The sequence below is a fragment of the Hippopotamus amphibius genome, chromosome 2 (assembly GCF_030028045.1).
Source record: "Hippopotamus amphibius kiboko isolate mHipAmp2 chromosome 2, mHipAmp2.hap2, whole genome shotgun sequence".
Classification (NCBI taxonomy): domain Eukaryota; kingdom Metazoa; phylum Chordata; class Mammalia; order Artiodactyla; family Hippopotamidae; genus Hippopotamus; species Hippopotamus amphibius.
The window spans coordinates 143,928,624-143,943,500 of NC_080187.1; the positions used below are offsets into that span (position 1 = coordinate 143,928,624).

The 14,877-nt window shown below is 40.1% G+C and overlaps 1 protein-coding gene across 1 annotated transcript in view; it reads right to left on the reverse strand.

Moving 5' to 3' along the window:
- IQGAP1 (IQ motif containing GTPase activating protein 1) overlaps positions 1 to 14,877 on the reverse strand; it is a 97,886-nt gene that overhangs the window by 28,136 nt on the left and 54,873 nt on the right. Inside the window, exons 14-18 of the mRNA XM_057720406.1 lie at positions 14,001 to 14,125; positions 11,860 to 12,023; positions 4,161 to 4,251; positions 3,829 to 3,996; positions 2,998 to 3,143 (exon numbers count right to left, since the gene is read on the reverse strand). Of these exons, the coding sequence (XP_057576389.1) occupies positions 2,998 to 3,143; positions 3,829 to 3,996; positions 4,161 to 4,251; positions 11,860 to 12,023; positions 14,001 to 14,125 (694 nt within the window). The remainder of the gene's footprint in view (positions 1 to 2,997; positions 3,144 to 3,828; positions 3,997 to 4,160; positions 4,252 to 11,859; positions 12,024 to 14,000; positions 14,126 to 14,877) is intronic.

The following is a 14,877-nucleotide window of genomic DNA, read 5'->3' on the forward strand; positions in this document are numbered from 1 at the left end:
CTGAGGAAGACCGTATAAAGGAAGAGAAGGGAGCCAGTAGAATCCAGACATAACTCCTTGCATGTGGAGGTTAGAGAAGAGGAAATGTAGCAAGAGATTAAGAAGGAACACTCAGAAGTAGAACCAGAAGAGAACAGCACTAGAGAACCCAAAAGAGTTGAGGGTTTAAGGAACAGAACACACTGAGAGGTCAAATATGATGAGATCATACCTCCTAACTGAATTTGGCAATTAAAAGGTTATTGACAAATTTTTTTTTTCTGGCCGCACCATGCACCTTGTGGAATCTTAGTTCCCCAACCAGGGACTGAACCCGGGCCCCTGGCAGTGAGAGTGTGGAGTCCTAACCACTGGACCTCCAGGGAATTTCCTGATAAATTCTAAAGCAAGAGTTTTACTAAACTAAAGTAAAAGCTGTGAGGTAAGAAGTGAATGGTAAGGGAGAATGAATTAAACTAACTTAAAGGCATTTAATAAGAACAGAGTATGCACTGATAGGCAAGGCCAAATCAGAAAAGCTCTAGAGGCTTAAATGTTTTGTCTGTATTTTCTTTTTAGAGACAAGGGAGACGTGACTACATGTGCAGGTGACGCTTAAAGGTATATCCTTGGACCAGAAGCAGCAGCATCACCTGGGAGCTGATCAGAAATGCAGGCTCTCAGACCCCCAGTCAGTCTTCACTTCACCAAGATTCCCAGGTGATTCATACACACACTAAATCCTGGAAAGCATTGATCTAGGTTACATATTAGAATAATCCACAAAAATGAGAGGAGGTGGAGTACAAGGTCTGCAAGGAACTGGGAGAGAATGAAGTCAAGAGACAAGATAAATGATAAGCTTGGGAAAAGAGATTTTTCTTTCTGGAAAAGAAAATGATGAAGGATTCAGTAAAAATCCAGATTCATTGAAAGGGCAGAAAGTAGAGAGTGGGAGAACCAATTTGATGGTCACTATTTTTGTTTTGTTTTGTTTTTAGGGAGGTAGGAGGTTAGGTAATGTGCTGAAGTGAGGTAACATGACTACTCTGTTTAAAATTCTTAGGTCCATACACAAAGAACTAAGTAAGAGGGTCTCTGTGGAGGTTAGTAAGATTCTCAAAGGTGCACACAACCCAAAAAGAGTTAAAAATCACTCTTCTGGAAGATGCAGCCTGGCTTCCTTCACGTGGCCCATCAGGTCTAAGCCTCTCCTCTGCCTCCTCCTCTCCACGTGCCAAAGGACAACTCATTCTCCCTGAAATGGCCCATGTTCCTCCAGTCCTTGGTGCCCTTCCCCACACTGTCCTTTCTGTCCAGATCAAACTTCCCACTGTTTCTCATCTGCTAAAATGTTATCTATGCTGTCCTTCTCCAGGACAAAATCAACTGCTTCCTTCACATTTCCTCTATTTTACTGTTACTAGAGCATCTATTTCTCTCTGCCTTACGCTGCAGTACTCAGTTCTGTGCCTGCTTTTTTTACCACAATATTGTTATTAACTGGAAGGCAGAGGTTCTGATACATCTTTATATGCCCTCAATGCCCAACATAGAGTTTAATGAGTTTAGTTAAATTTAGTCACCTATGAAACCATAAGCAGTGAAGATGAAACACTGGGAAGGTAAGAGACTATAATTTCCCTCAGAGAAGAAGTATATTAATATTTTTTTAGTATTTATTTGGTTGCGCTGGGTCTTAGTTGCAGCAGGGGGGCTCCTTAGTTGTGGCATACAGACTCTTAGTTGCAGCATGCATGTGGGATCTCGTTCCCTGAGGGAGCGCAGAGTCTTAACCACTGCGCAACCAGGGAAGTCCCACAGAGGAGAACTGTAAACACAACACAGAAACTCATCCCTCTGATAGGTGAGTTGTGAATAAAGGGACTATTGCAGTTTTTACATATGTGTACGTTCCATTTTTTTCTGCACAGGATTTGGGAAATACTGCCCAACCGAAGTAGACGACCTTTTATAAGCCCCTTACTGTCCCCTCTCTCTAGGCATCTTTGTGCGTATTAATCACGTGTCTAATCATGACCCACAGGAGCTTACTGAACAACCTCCCTCAATATGTTCCCTTCTTCTTTAATATTCATGAGAAAATTCCAGTTTGATGACCATGAGCTCAGCATCAAGTAACACTGCCACTGCTCAACACCCCGTCAAGGACAAGGTAAGTGACCATTACACACAAGGACTGCAAACTTAGTAGCTCACCTTAAAAACTAGCAGTGGGCATAAGGTAAGTAAGGACACACATGACTGAAACAAATCCAAGCTGCCTAATTTCTGAGTGAATACAAAGAATATGGGGGGCTTGAAGTGAAGATGGAGAGGGGAGGGAAAAGGAATTTTAATAAGATTCATAGAGGAGGTGACACTCGAGATGGGTGTGCCTGGAAGGATAGAATTCTGACAGATGCAGACGGCAGGGGAGGGACATCTCACGACAGCAGGGACTTTGTTCATGACTGTATCTCAAATGTTTAGAAGAGTGTCTGGTACATACAGGAGGTGTTCAGGAACTGTTGAATGAATGAAGAAATCCTAGTAAGAATGAACAGCATAAGCAAAGACACAGGGATGGGAAAGAAGCACTTTAAAAGCTGCTATAAAGAAATGCTAACTTTACGCGAAAGTGTAGGTTACATTCTAATACAATACAGTTTGGAGTTTGTGGAATAGTCAGAAAAGAGATTAAAAATGTAAACTGGGAAAGATTAAGAGTAGTTGCATTTAATGAGGAGCCAGAGCAACTTTTCTTCTTCTTTGCTGGATTAACCAAGTCTTCCTTAAAAACCACACAATTTATCTGACTTAATTCTATAATCCAGACGTTGTACTAATTTAGGCCTTAGGCACTCCCACTAGAAAAAATTACTCGAAATTAGTTTGTTACATAGCCTTAATGTTAGTTTAGGGCTTCTGGCCACATGCCCTGTTCCTCCTAAGTAACATTACCTCTAAAACACAGGTATTTTCTCTCAGCTTCTTCTGTGAAGAAATGTGACCTACCTGGATCTCCTCCCGAGAAAGCTGCATAGAATTTTGCACAAAGTCTGCGGGTTCATCCCATCCTCCTTCCTGGGTCTCCAGGTTGTGGTAATAATAATATCCACCTTTCACCCAGTGCTTCACCCACTTGCTGTTATTATTATCTCCTGACAGAAAATAAAGGAAAGATGAAAGAAACCCAGAACACCATACTCTCCACATTCATATGCCTAATACTACAGGATTATTCTGGTCAGGTTTAACAATCTAAATGAAGGCCATCCCAAAAACCTGTCCCTTGGGTCTATGAGAGCAAAGAGCGATCCTAAGTCCCTCTTAAATTATGACTTTGTAATGTCTCATTTAGCTCATTCATATCCATGTTATAAAAAGAAAATACCTATGAAGTCCAAATGGGGAAATTAACCTTGACTGCCTCTGTTCCTTCTAAAGCCTGCACCTACATAAGACCTTGTGTGTCAGAAAACTATTCTGACAAAAGGCTTGCAACCATGCAGCCTCTCTAGTTAAAATAAGGGCCATGAAACGGGATGAAAAATCTTATCTTTATTCCCCTCTTTTTGCAGATAAACTACTTGTAAATATCTACACAGGTTTAGGTAATTAGAACTATTAACTCCCTATGAAAGATAAACATTTTTAGAAAATTGACCTTTTAACAAAGAATATTTTTCAAAAATCGGAATATTACTTCCTTGAATCTTTAAAATAAACCTAATACTGTTCTTCTGAAGTACCATTCCCTACAGCCTATCCCTCTCCTCTATATCCGTCCCGTGATATGTTCAAGTTCTTCCTTTCGGGGCACGTGTTTATTTACCCATAACTCACCTGCTGCCAGCTTTTTCTTCTTGGCTTCAGCAAGGTCACTCTGGTAAGTTCCACCACACTCAGGGATGACGCCATATAAGCCAACGTCAGGGGAACGGAGGGCACTCAGTGTTTTGCCAACATCGCCATTCTCCACTGCTTCATTAATGGCAAAGATTCCTAAGGCAACTATCGCAGAAGAGAATTGTTACTGGAATAGTTTAGAAAGTGTCTAGATCCACCTGCCAACAAACTGTTCCCCCTACATTTCTCTATGTCGGTCAAGCTGAGTACTGAGATATGGAGCACCTCTCTACCCCCACCAGAACAGAAATGAAACAACTAATACATACACTTCTGTGCTTCTTGGGTGTCTTTGTTGGACTGCCAGATTCCACCTTGAATTTCATCCAACCATAACACAGCTGACTCATCCTGGGTTTCCTACACACCATTAAAGCAAAACAATATTAGAGTCATGAAATCAGGGTACATGTCATGATGGCAGCTTGTGAGACTCAGTTAGAGATAGAGGAAGAAGTTTCCAACAGGCAAGTGGAATAGCCAACTGGAAGAATCCGGGCACCAAAAAACTGGTAAAGGGTTACAAGAGAAATACCTCAGATGTAGGTGATGGATACAGGAAGATGGATTCGAGTCATGCAGGAGGACAAGAGCAGCTAGAAGGGGCCCAGGGACTTAAACACTGCGACAAGGACCACGGCATGCAGTACCTTTCAGAAAGCCTCCTTTACCAACAATATTCAGAGGGAGTTAATATTCTCTACGACTTCTGTTTTTAGGACTATCAAGACTTTATCACTTGTAAAGCCAGGAGTCACTATAGGCAAATTAATCTTATCACTGGCTTATATTCTAAAACTTGAAAGTTAAATCAGTTGTTGGAAACTTAAAAACACATTTTTGCACAGAAACATAATAGATGGTGATTAGTTTCCTCAGCATGGCCAACAAAAGCCTCTCTAGTCCATAGTGTACTTTGAGTTGAATACTAGGCACAGAGGTGAAATAGAAGTGGAGTCTTTTTCTCCATCTAGGCGAGGCACATCGGGTTTTAAAGTGGCCAGGTTGAGAGAGTCACGTTTGAGGTAATCTTGGCAGACCCAACCAAAGTAACTGCTCCTGAGGCTGAGCTATTAGCAACTGAGATACAGTAGCTCAAAAATCCACCGAGACTGCTTGATGTAAATAGAACTTGCTGAGACACCAGCGAGGCGGCTGGGATCAACAACCATAATTGTGTTGCCAGATGAGGCAGGGTCTGGGCTTCAGGGCAAAATGGAAAGTTTCACTGCCTTCAGCAGGCCCAGCAGCTGAAGTTGCAAAACCTTAGAGGAGGCCTGGCTTTCCTCCTGCATTATTGGGGAGAGATAAATAATATTTCATTCAGTGAAGCCAAGCTGTCACAAATCCCTGTAATTTATAAAGCACCTTGGTGACAGCGTTTAAGGCCAAAGGAAGGCACCTGAAATCAAAAGTAGTGGTCTCTCTCAAACGCAGAGTTTTAGAAAGAAAGATCATTTAACTAAATTATGCTAAGTTCTGGGCTTACAAACGTAAGAGGCATCGTTCCAATTTAAGAAGCTCATAGTCTTGGGAAAGGAAAAGAGTAACCCAATAAACAGAACTCAAGAACAAGTCACCTAATAGCTGCAGAACTTGGCACTTTCCTACCACTGGTCAGTTTCTGTTACTGAAAACAGCCACATACAATTCCCTAGAGTCATATGAATAAATACTGGAAAGGCTAAGCAATAGTTTCAATATGAGACAATACAATCAGCGACAACTTAAACTGAGAAATCAGAAGCTAGACGGCTGAAAGCGCAGTATCTAGGAGAAGCAGAATAAAAATCCTTGCACCCCCAAAACAGGTATTCCCACAGAACCAGGCCATTTTTGGTTCAGTTTTAGGCTAATCCACACATCAGCTATCTCTGAGCAGAATCTATTGTAGGCAAAGCTGGGAAGCTTGGCACAACCTTCCTTGCATCCAGAGAAAGGCGCAGCTTATCAAGAGTTCTGGCCATTCAGAGCTCTTCTTCTCTGCCCCGTGCAGACTAAAGAAGAAGGATTAAAACAAACACTGCCACATATACTCCCCCCTAAGAAACAAGTGACAGAGCTGTGGTGTGAAAGGAGGAAAGAAAGAAAGGAAGGAAGGAAGGAAGGGAGGAAAGGAGGAAGGGAGGAAGGAAGGAAGGAAGAAAGAGAAATACCCCTCACTAGACTGAAGGAGGCATGATAGAGGATATATACCATCTCATTCCAGTGTAAGGAAAGAACAGGATCTCTCTGCTCCAATTAGATCAAATAAGATGACAAAACCCAGCATCCTGCTGTTAGAGTTTGCTCTAAAGATTAACTCGAATCACTCAGTAGAGAGTTGAAACCCTGAATGAGATATTGTGGGGAATACTGAGATAAAACAGATTTAATGTGAAAATGCGATATAAAGTATACTGAAATAATATGCCCTAACAATTCTGACTGACACTTGGAAGCACACTGACTGCATTGTAGAAGAGGTAAAGAGACAGGGACCAGAAATAAGAATCAAAGGAGTGGGCAATGACTGGAGGTAAAAGAGGTGGAGAAGCCACAAGATGCAGGGAAAAGAAAGGGAAAGAGATGAAAGAACGGCTGTCATATGTATATATCTGTATATATATGGAAAGCACAAACACACACACTTGCAGAGGGCACTTCTAACCCCTTAAAACCTCCTTAAATGTCTCTCCTGTTATATGTGGCATGGATGCATGTGTCATGATTGATAAACTATTACACACAGGTATTGATAATATACGTGTTTTAACATATTACAGACACATATATGTGTAATATAAATGTAATGCTTTATCTCTCATCACACATGTAAACCATGCTATATATACACATAAACCATCCCATACACACCATATACACATGCAAACACACACACATGGAGCTATATGAGATATTTATCAACACAAGCACTGATTGATCAGAGTGGAGCAGACATCTTATGGCTCCTTGTTGGTTTAGGTATTAATCCTCTAGTTGCTCATTGTGGAAGTTCACGGAAAGGGCTAGAACTGGGGGTGGAACACATTTGGGAGGCCTGGGACAGGAGCAATGTACCAAACAAAAGTATTCAATATTCTAACAACTGGTATGGCTATGTCAGTACACACCAGCTGGTTTTTAGCTACGTGTACGTAGCATGTCTGTGTACACACAGACTGTGGGGTAGGGGAGGAGAAACGAGACTTAAAAATCATTCATGTTTATAATTATAAAGTGAGTTCCTTGAGAATCCCCAATATCCACGTCTTGGCATTCAAACAATACTACCCAATGACCAGCAATCTACTTTCAGCAAGTATGCCAAAGGCACTAAATTTTTTTTTTTGGCACTAAATTTAATGAAGAGATAAGTGACAACGGTGAAAACAGTAGAGAAAGGACCTCTGAATACCCCTCTTACAAAAAAGCAACAAAAACACTGACAAAAATCATCAGAATCAACTTTTCCAAAACTACAGAAATTAACCAAAGGCTTGCAGCAGAGAGAGCTTATTCAAGAAAAACAGCTGACTCTCAGTAAGAACAGTGAGGTTTGTGGCACTTAAACTGTCCTGTTCCCATGTGTGCTCTGCCCACCATCCTCCATCCCCACCCCTACACACCTACCTCCTTCAAAGCCCTATCTGTTCCCAGAGAACTGTCGTTTGTTGACATGTTAGGTATTTCCTTCGAAGACCACAGCTAGGCTGTCTTTATTTGACCTGACTTACAGTTTGCCCAGTGCAGCCTTTTCTCCAGAGGTATTTGTCCAAAACAGCATAAGAGGTAATTGCTTTACATCACAGGTGTCTGGGGCAGTGGATAAAAATTTAGGCAAATAATTGGCTAAACAAAAAGCTTAAAAGGAAAAGCTAGAGAATGAGATGTCCACAGAGAGCTTTGAAAAGTTCTGACAAATCCTTGGGATGGGAATCTAGAAGGTCATAGTGCACGTGTGGGCTGTGCACATGCTCAGAAAAGATCTGATAAGGCTGTTAGCTCTGACCTCTGGCTAACCTTGAGGCTCTGGGCAAGCATAAAACGAAGGCTAAAGCAAAATTGTAAACTGCCCGGCTGAGTTTTGAAGGCATGCCCCAATACACACAAAGGCCCTCAGCAAAGGCTGGGAGCTTTATTGGTTCTAGGCATTTAAGGAAATTTCTGTCTAATCATTAGCTGACCACTAGCTAATCAAGCAGAGACTTCAGTGGACACACATGTCAAAGAATACAGACTTGAAAGAACTGCAAATCACTAAACAAACAACAACAGAAACAAAGAGGGACGACAAGAAACCATGAGGAGGGGATAGAATATGATTTCCAAAGCTGCCCCATTATATCATTAAAATGTCCAACTTTCAACCAAAAATTACAAGACATGCAAAGAAATAAGAAAGCATGGTCCAAACAGGAAAAAAAGGGCAGACATCAGAAATTGTCCAAATTGAACTTAGTAGACAAATACTTAAATCAGCTATCTTAAGTATGTTCAAAGAACTAAAGAAAATCATATCTGAAGAACTAAAGGAAAGTATGAGAATAATGTCTCACCAAATAGAAAATATATATATACTTTCTCAAAATAACCAGATTAAATTATGGAGTTGAACAATACAATAACCGAAATGAAAAATTCACTAGAGGGATTCAGCAGATTTGAGTAAAGAGAAGATATATGCATAATGGAATTCCCTGAAGGCAAGGAGAGGTATTTTACTTGAAGAAAATCTAAACAGACATACAACAAATAAAGAGATAGAAACAGAAATCAAAACATATCCTATGAAAACAAAACAAAAAATTTAGGACCATATGGCTCCACTGGTGAATTGTACCAAATGTTTAAAGAACTAATATCAATCCTTTACGAACTCTTCTAAAACATAAAAGAGGAAGGAACACTTCCCAATTCATTCTATGAGGCCATTATTACTCTGATACCACAACCAGACAGAAGGATATTACAAGAAAAACAGACCAAATTTATTTTTTTTAAAGAACTTTTATTGAGATAGTGTTAACAGACAATAAACTGCATATATTTAGAGTGTACAATTTGGTATCCCAATCTCCCAATTCATTCCCCCCCAACCCTCCCCACTTTCCTCACTTGGTGTCCATATGTTTGTTCTCTACATCTGTGTCTCTATTTCTGCCTTGCAAACGGGTTGATTTGTATCATTTTTCTAGAGTCCGCATATATGTGTTAATATACGATATTTGTTTTTCTCTTTCTGACTCACTTCACTCTGTATGACAGTCTCTAGGTCCATCCATGTCTCTATAAATGGCCCAGTTTCATTGCTTTTTACAGCTGAGTAATATTCCATTGTATATATGTACATCTTTTTTATCCATTCATCAAAACAGACCAAATTTAAATTAAGATCTTTCGCTTGCTAAATTTGGAACTCAGATGACTGTTTTTAAAACTACTCCCAAGAGGAACTTAAAAACTGAGCTGAGGCTTAAAAAGACAATTATACCTAAAGTATAGTCTACCCGGCTGATCACGGCAGTGTTAAGCAAACTTTTCTCTAACTCTCCCCTTCCTCTGCCTTTGATGAACTCTGAAAAGTTATTCCACAGCAAAAGGAAATGCTTCAAACTCTAGTCACATCCTCTAAAAGTTTAACTCCCATGACTCAAACAAAAGGAGCAGTAAGGCCTATCACGTGAGTGAGAGCAGGTACAAGTTATATCCTCAGTCTACTTTCCTTTTTTAGACATGGACTCAGACCTAGTTTATTTTTTCAAAGCCCATTCCTCTGTCAGTCGGATATAAGACTCCTTCTGGACTAATAAGGCAGCAAAAAATAACACTACCATCACTGGCCTATGCAGAATCATTGCAGCCAGGCCCCAGGTTATAGATTCTGAATTACCAGAAACAGAGTTGAAGTTTAGAAATCTGTATTTTTAAAATGACTTTTCAAGTGTTCTAGTCATCAATCAAGTTTGGGAAGCTCTGATCCAATAAACTGATATTAAAGACAGACCTCGGTTTACAGCTTCCCTACAGCCAACTGCTCACCTGAGTAAGTAAAGCCAGTTAATGCCTTTATCTCAATTTCCGCGCTACAAAATGATTCAACCTTCACCACAGGATCAACTGACATGCATCATAATGACCCTCTTAAAAGGAACCTGATACTTGCTACATTTACATGTTTAGGACACAATAATGTCAACTACTCTCATGACAATGGAATCAAAGAAGACATATCAACATTATATTATCCACAACTCCTCCCCTACAACCCAAACTTACAGAGCCCACAAGGGTGTCGGTGTACAAAAGCTCCAATAACACAAAAGCCCTGATCTGTTTTACTACTTTTGGCTTGCCAGAAAGAATCTGACCCCCTGAATTAAGAATTTCTCTTAACTCTTCTGCTTGCTGCAAGAACCTCACTGTAGGAATCTTCTAAGTCAGAAAAGAAAGCTGTGGTCCTCCTCTTCCAGTTGTTGTTAGTCAGGAAGAATTTAAAAGGAGATGAATCACAATTCAGAAAAACAGATGGTCATTATGCTTTCATCACAGAACAAATCTCTGAGGGCCATACTAAACACACAGCAACTTTCCTACTCAGCAAGAGGACTAAAAAAGGTGTAAATCTTGCCCATTTCCTCACCAAACTAGCTGAGAGGCAAGACAAACTTTTTAAAAGATGGGCTTGTGTTACAATTACTTTGGAAAACATATTCATAGCAGCGTTTTCCCTAATAGCCACAAAGTGGAAACATGACCATCGACTCATGAATAGATAAATAAAATGTGGTATAGCCACACAATGGAAAATTATTCCACAATAAAAAGAAAATAATAATACATGCTACAGCTTGGATAAACCAAGCTAAGTGAAAGAAGCCAGTCACAAAGGACCACATATTGTATGATTCCATTTCTATGAAATGTCCAGAATAGACAAATCCATAGACAGAAAGTAAACTGATGGTTACCTAGGCCTGGAGAGATTGAGAGAAATGAGGAGTGACTACCTACAGGTACCAGGTTTTTCGGGGTGATTAAAATGTTCTAAAATTGATTGTGGTGATGGTTGCACAATTCTGTGAAAAGATGAAAAACCACTGAACTGTATACTTTAAAATAGTGAGCTGTATGGTATGTGATTTATATCTCAATAAAGCCATTATTTAAATTAAAAAAAAAAACTTTACGTCATTATCTACTAAAGCTTAACATATGTATTCCCTATGACCCACAAATTCCACTTCTAAATGTATAACTAATAGAAATACATACATATATTTATCAAAAGACGTACTAGAATAGTCACGGAAGCACTATTTGCAATAGCAAGTGAGAAACAACCCAAAATTCACCAATAATAGAATATATAACCACAAAACAGAACAGTACACAACAATGAGAATGAACCAACTACTGCTACATGCAACCACATGGATGAATTCCACTAACACTATGCGGGGCAAAAGAAGCCAGACACAAAAAAGTATACAACGTATGATCTCACTTAAAGACAGTTCAAAACCAGACAAAAATTACCTGTGGTGTTAGAAATCAGGATAGTGCTTACCACCACACTGGGGGGAGTGAATGAGGATGTAAGGGGATATAAGGGGGTTTCTGCTAATGCTTTTTATAATCCGAGTAACAGTTACATAGGTATGCTCACTTTTGAACATTTATACAAACGTATATTTAAATAACTGACACATTTTTCTGGATCTTATATTTCAATAGCAAATTTATTTAAAGAGACAGAAGAGATGTGTCTACAACCACAACAACAAAGAACAACGAAGAAACCAAACGTGTAAAACAGCATCAGCTTCTGGAAGGCGGAGTCTATGACTCTCACATCGTGTGTCTCTCCAGTGCTCTGAATCTAAGGGTGCCCAGGAAATACTCATCGAGTGAACACCCCTACCTCTATCTCGGTTCTAGGAGGGATGAAGTTCTCTGAACAAAAAGGAACAATTTAGTGCCACTCACCTGGGCTTTCTCTCTCTTTGCTCTGATCAGTGTGTCTTGGTAATGCTGGGCCACTTCTGCAAGGACCCCCTCCAGTTTAGCTGCCGGGATCTGCAGGGCCTGCAGAGTCTTTTGGGCATCACCTTCATCCAGGGCTTCATTAATTAAACCAATGGCTAAAATCCCTAAATAAGAATGGGCAAAAGGTTATTTTTTTAATTAAGAAATTTATAAATAAATCAGTCTTTAAACATGCTAGGTGACCATAGATCCTCTACCCAAGAGTTACCTCCAAGTCAAACTACAATTTGTCATCCATAATATTAAGCAGCATTTAAATTTTTTTCCTTTAGTGTTTTTGTCATCTAAGTAAACTCCCTTATATCCACATTCCTATTGAAATGTCAAGTCTTTTTGTTTTGTTTTTAATTGCTCTAACTTAACAGTGATGAGGATTTTGATGAAATTGACTTCACAGGATAGCTTTCAAGGATATTCCAATGTGTGATCAAAACCATTCTTTTTTTTTTTAATTAATTAATTAATTTATTTTATTGGCTGTGTTGGGTCTTTTTTTGCTGTGTGCGAGCTTTCTTTTGTTGCCGTGAGTGGGGGCTACTCTTCATCGTGATGCGTGGGCTCCTCATTGTCGTGGCTTCTCTTGCTGTGGAGCACGGGCTATAGGTGCATGGGCTTCAGTAGTTGCAGCACATGGGCTCAATAGCTGTGGCTCACGAGCTCTAAAGTGCAGGCTCAACAGTTGTGGTGCACGGGCTTAGTTGCTCCGCGGCACGTGGGATCCTCCTGGAGCAGGGATCGAATCCGTGTCCCCTGCATTGGCAGGTGGATTCTTAACCACTGCGCCACCTAGGAAGCCGCAAAACCATTCTTGATTCACAAAAATTCAAGAGTTCAAGGGATCTTAAAAGTCACCTAGTTCAACATTTTTATAGAAAAATAGATAAGCCTTAAGGATCTCCTCTCCAACATCACACAGCAAACAAGTGGCAGATGGAGAATCAAAGCTCAGGGCTTCCTACTCCAAGGCAAGGCCCTTCCCATTAAATCACAGGGAACAATAATTAAACTAGAAATGTTCACTCCTCAGGTTATCTCAGTCAGCTGCACTACTTTTGTAAAGACTCTGTTGTATAATAAAAAAAAACCATCTGGTCTTTGTCCCTGGTTTCTGGAAAGGAGGCTCTAAACCCTTAGAATTTCCCAAATGATAGAGGAGTATCTTCGTTATTCATGGTGGCCCCTAGGACCACACCTGAGTTTATGCCAACCAGGTGACTCCTGGTGGGCCGCTAGAAACTTTTGGGATAGGGCTGGTCACTCTGGAAAGACCAACCAGATGATTAGAAGACTGGGGCTTTGAGCCATGTGATCTTAGAATTCAGCCTGGCTATTCCAGGGAGGGGAAGCAGAATGGAAATTGAATTTAATTCCTCGGCCAACACTTTGCCATAATTCAATCAATTGTTTGTGTGTAACGAAGCCCCAATAAAAAGTCCGGATAGCCAAAGCTCAGGTTAGCCTCCCTGGCTGTGATATACATCGATGGGAGGGCAACACATCCTGAGGATACAGAAGCTTCGAATTTGGGACCCTACCAGACATCGCCCTACTGGTCTCTTGACTGGTCCTGATTTGTATTCTTTACAATAAAACTAACCATAAGTATAGTGCTTTCCTGAGTTCTGTGAGTCATTTTAGCCAATTATTGGACATGAGGGGATAGTGGGGACCCCTGAATATATTCGCCCAGTTTTCCAGAAGTATGGTGACCTGGAAACTCTAGAGATTAAGGCTAGTATCTGAAGGAGTCTTGGGGAGGACTATGCCCTCAATCTGTGCAATAGGACCTAACTCCAGGTAGTTAGTGTCAGAACCACTTGTTATAACAGCATTTAAAGATAACAGATCACGTTCAATTCACCTTCTAAAAATTTTAGTTCCTATTACACACTTATCTAATTACAGCAGTTGCCTGGTGTTTTGAAAATAATATACAACCATAGCTTTCTGAGATAGATAAATAGATTTTTTTTTTCCAATTTCCAAAATTCCTCCCAGGAGTAGTGTTTAGAACCAGCTCATGGAATCACACTATCTGTAACTGTGACATTATCTGGGGGGACAGGAAGTAAATTACTCACTCTCATGTTCCTCTTGCACCACCAGATTCACATGGTCCACACAAGCTTGGATGTCATTCCACGTAATAAATTCATTATTCTCTGCATGCGCCTGAGCTTTCAGTTTCATCAGTTCATCAAGATACCTGCCCCATTCCCCCAACAAAAGAGACAATGAAGTGCAGCATAAGAAAAGGGACTTTCCGGATTTTTTCGGTGGGCAGGAATGAGAAGACATGGGGGCAAAGGATCTAAGGAACAGAGATAGATAAGGAACCCCAATAGTTTGATGTATGTTAGAGGTCAGCTTTGGGACCAAGGAGCTACTTTGAACAAAGTGTAAAAATACAAGGATATCACTTATTCTTAACAGCCTATTTACATTACATGTTCTAAATTGCAGGTAAGACCAACTCTGGAATCAGCAGTAGCTGAGGCAATGCCTCTAAAGACAAGAAAACAAAGCCATACACCCGCTAACAAATGTAGGAGGAATGACAGATCAACAAATCACCATTCAGCAACTCTCACCGAAAGTACACATTTAGGCAAGGATTATCAACTGGGGTTAAAAATGTTAGGTGAACAGTTAATGAGGAACTGGACATTTTGATGGTACAAAAGGTACAAAAAAAAAGATTATCTTCTGGTGATAAGAGAGAAAAATAAATTTGAAAAAAAAAAAAAAAAATTTGGAGGGATTAGCTGACTCCCTAATCCAAGGATCAATCTTAGTATCTCTAATGGTGGGCACAGATTTTATATGCCTCTTGATATGAGAAAATATAAAACGCACATCATAAAAAATATTTAATTGAATCTTGACAAGCTTTTAGACTTAACTTCCAATTTACAGGAATAAACAAAATATTGGGAAGCAACCAGAACCGAAGATGGG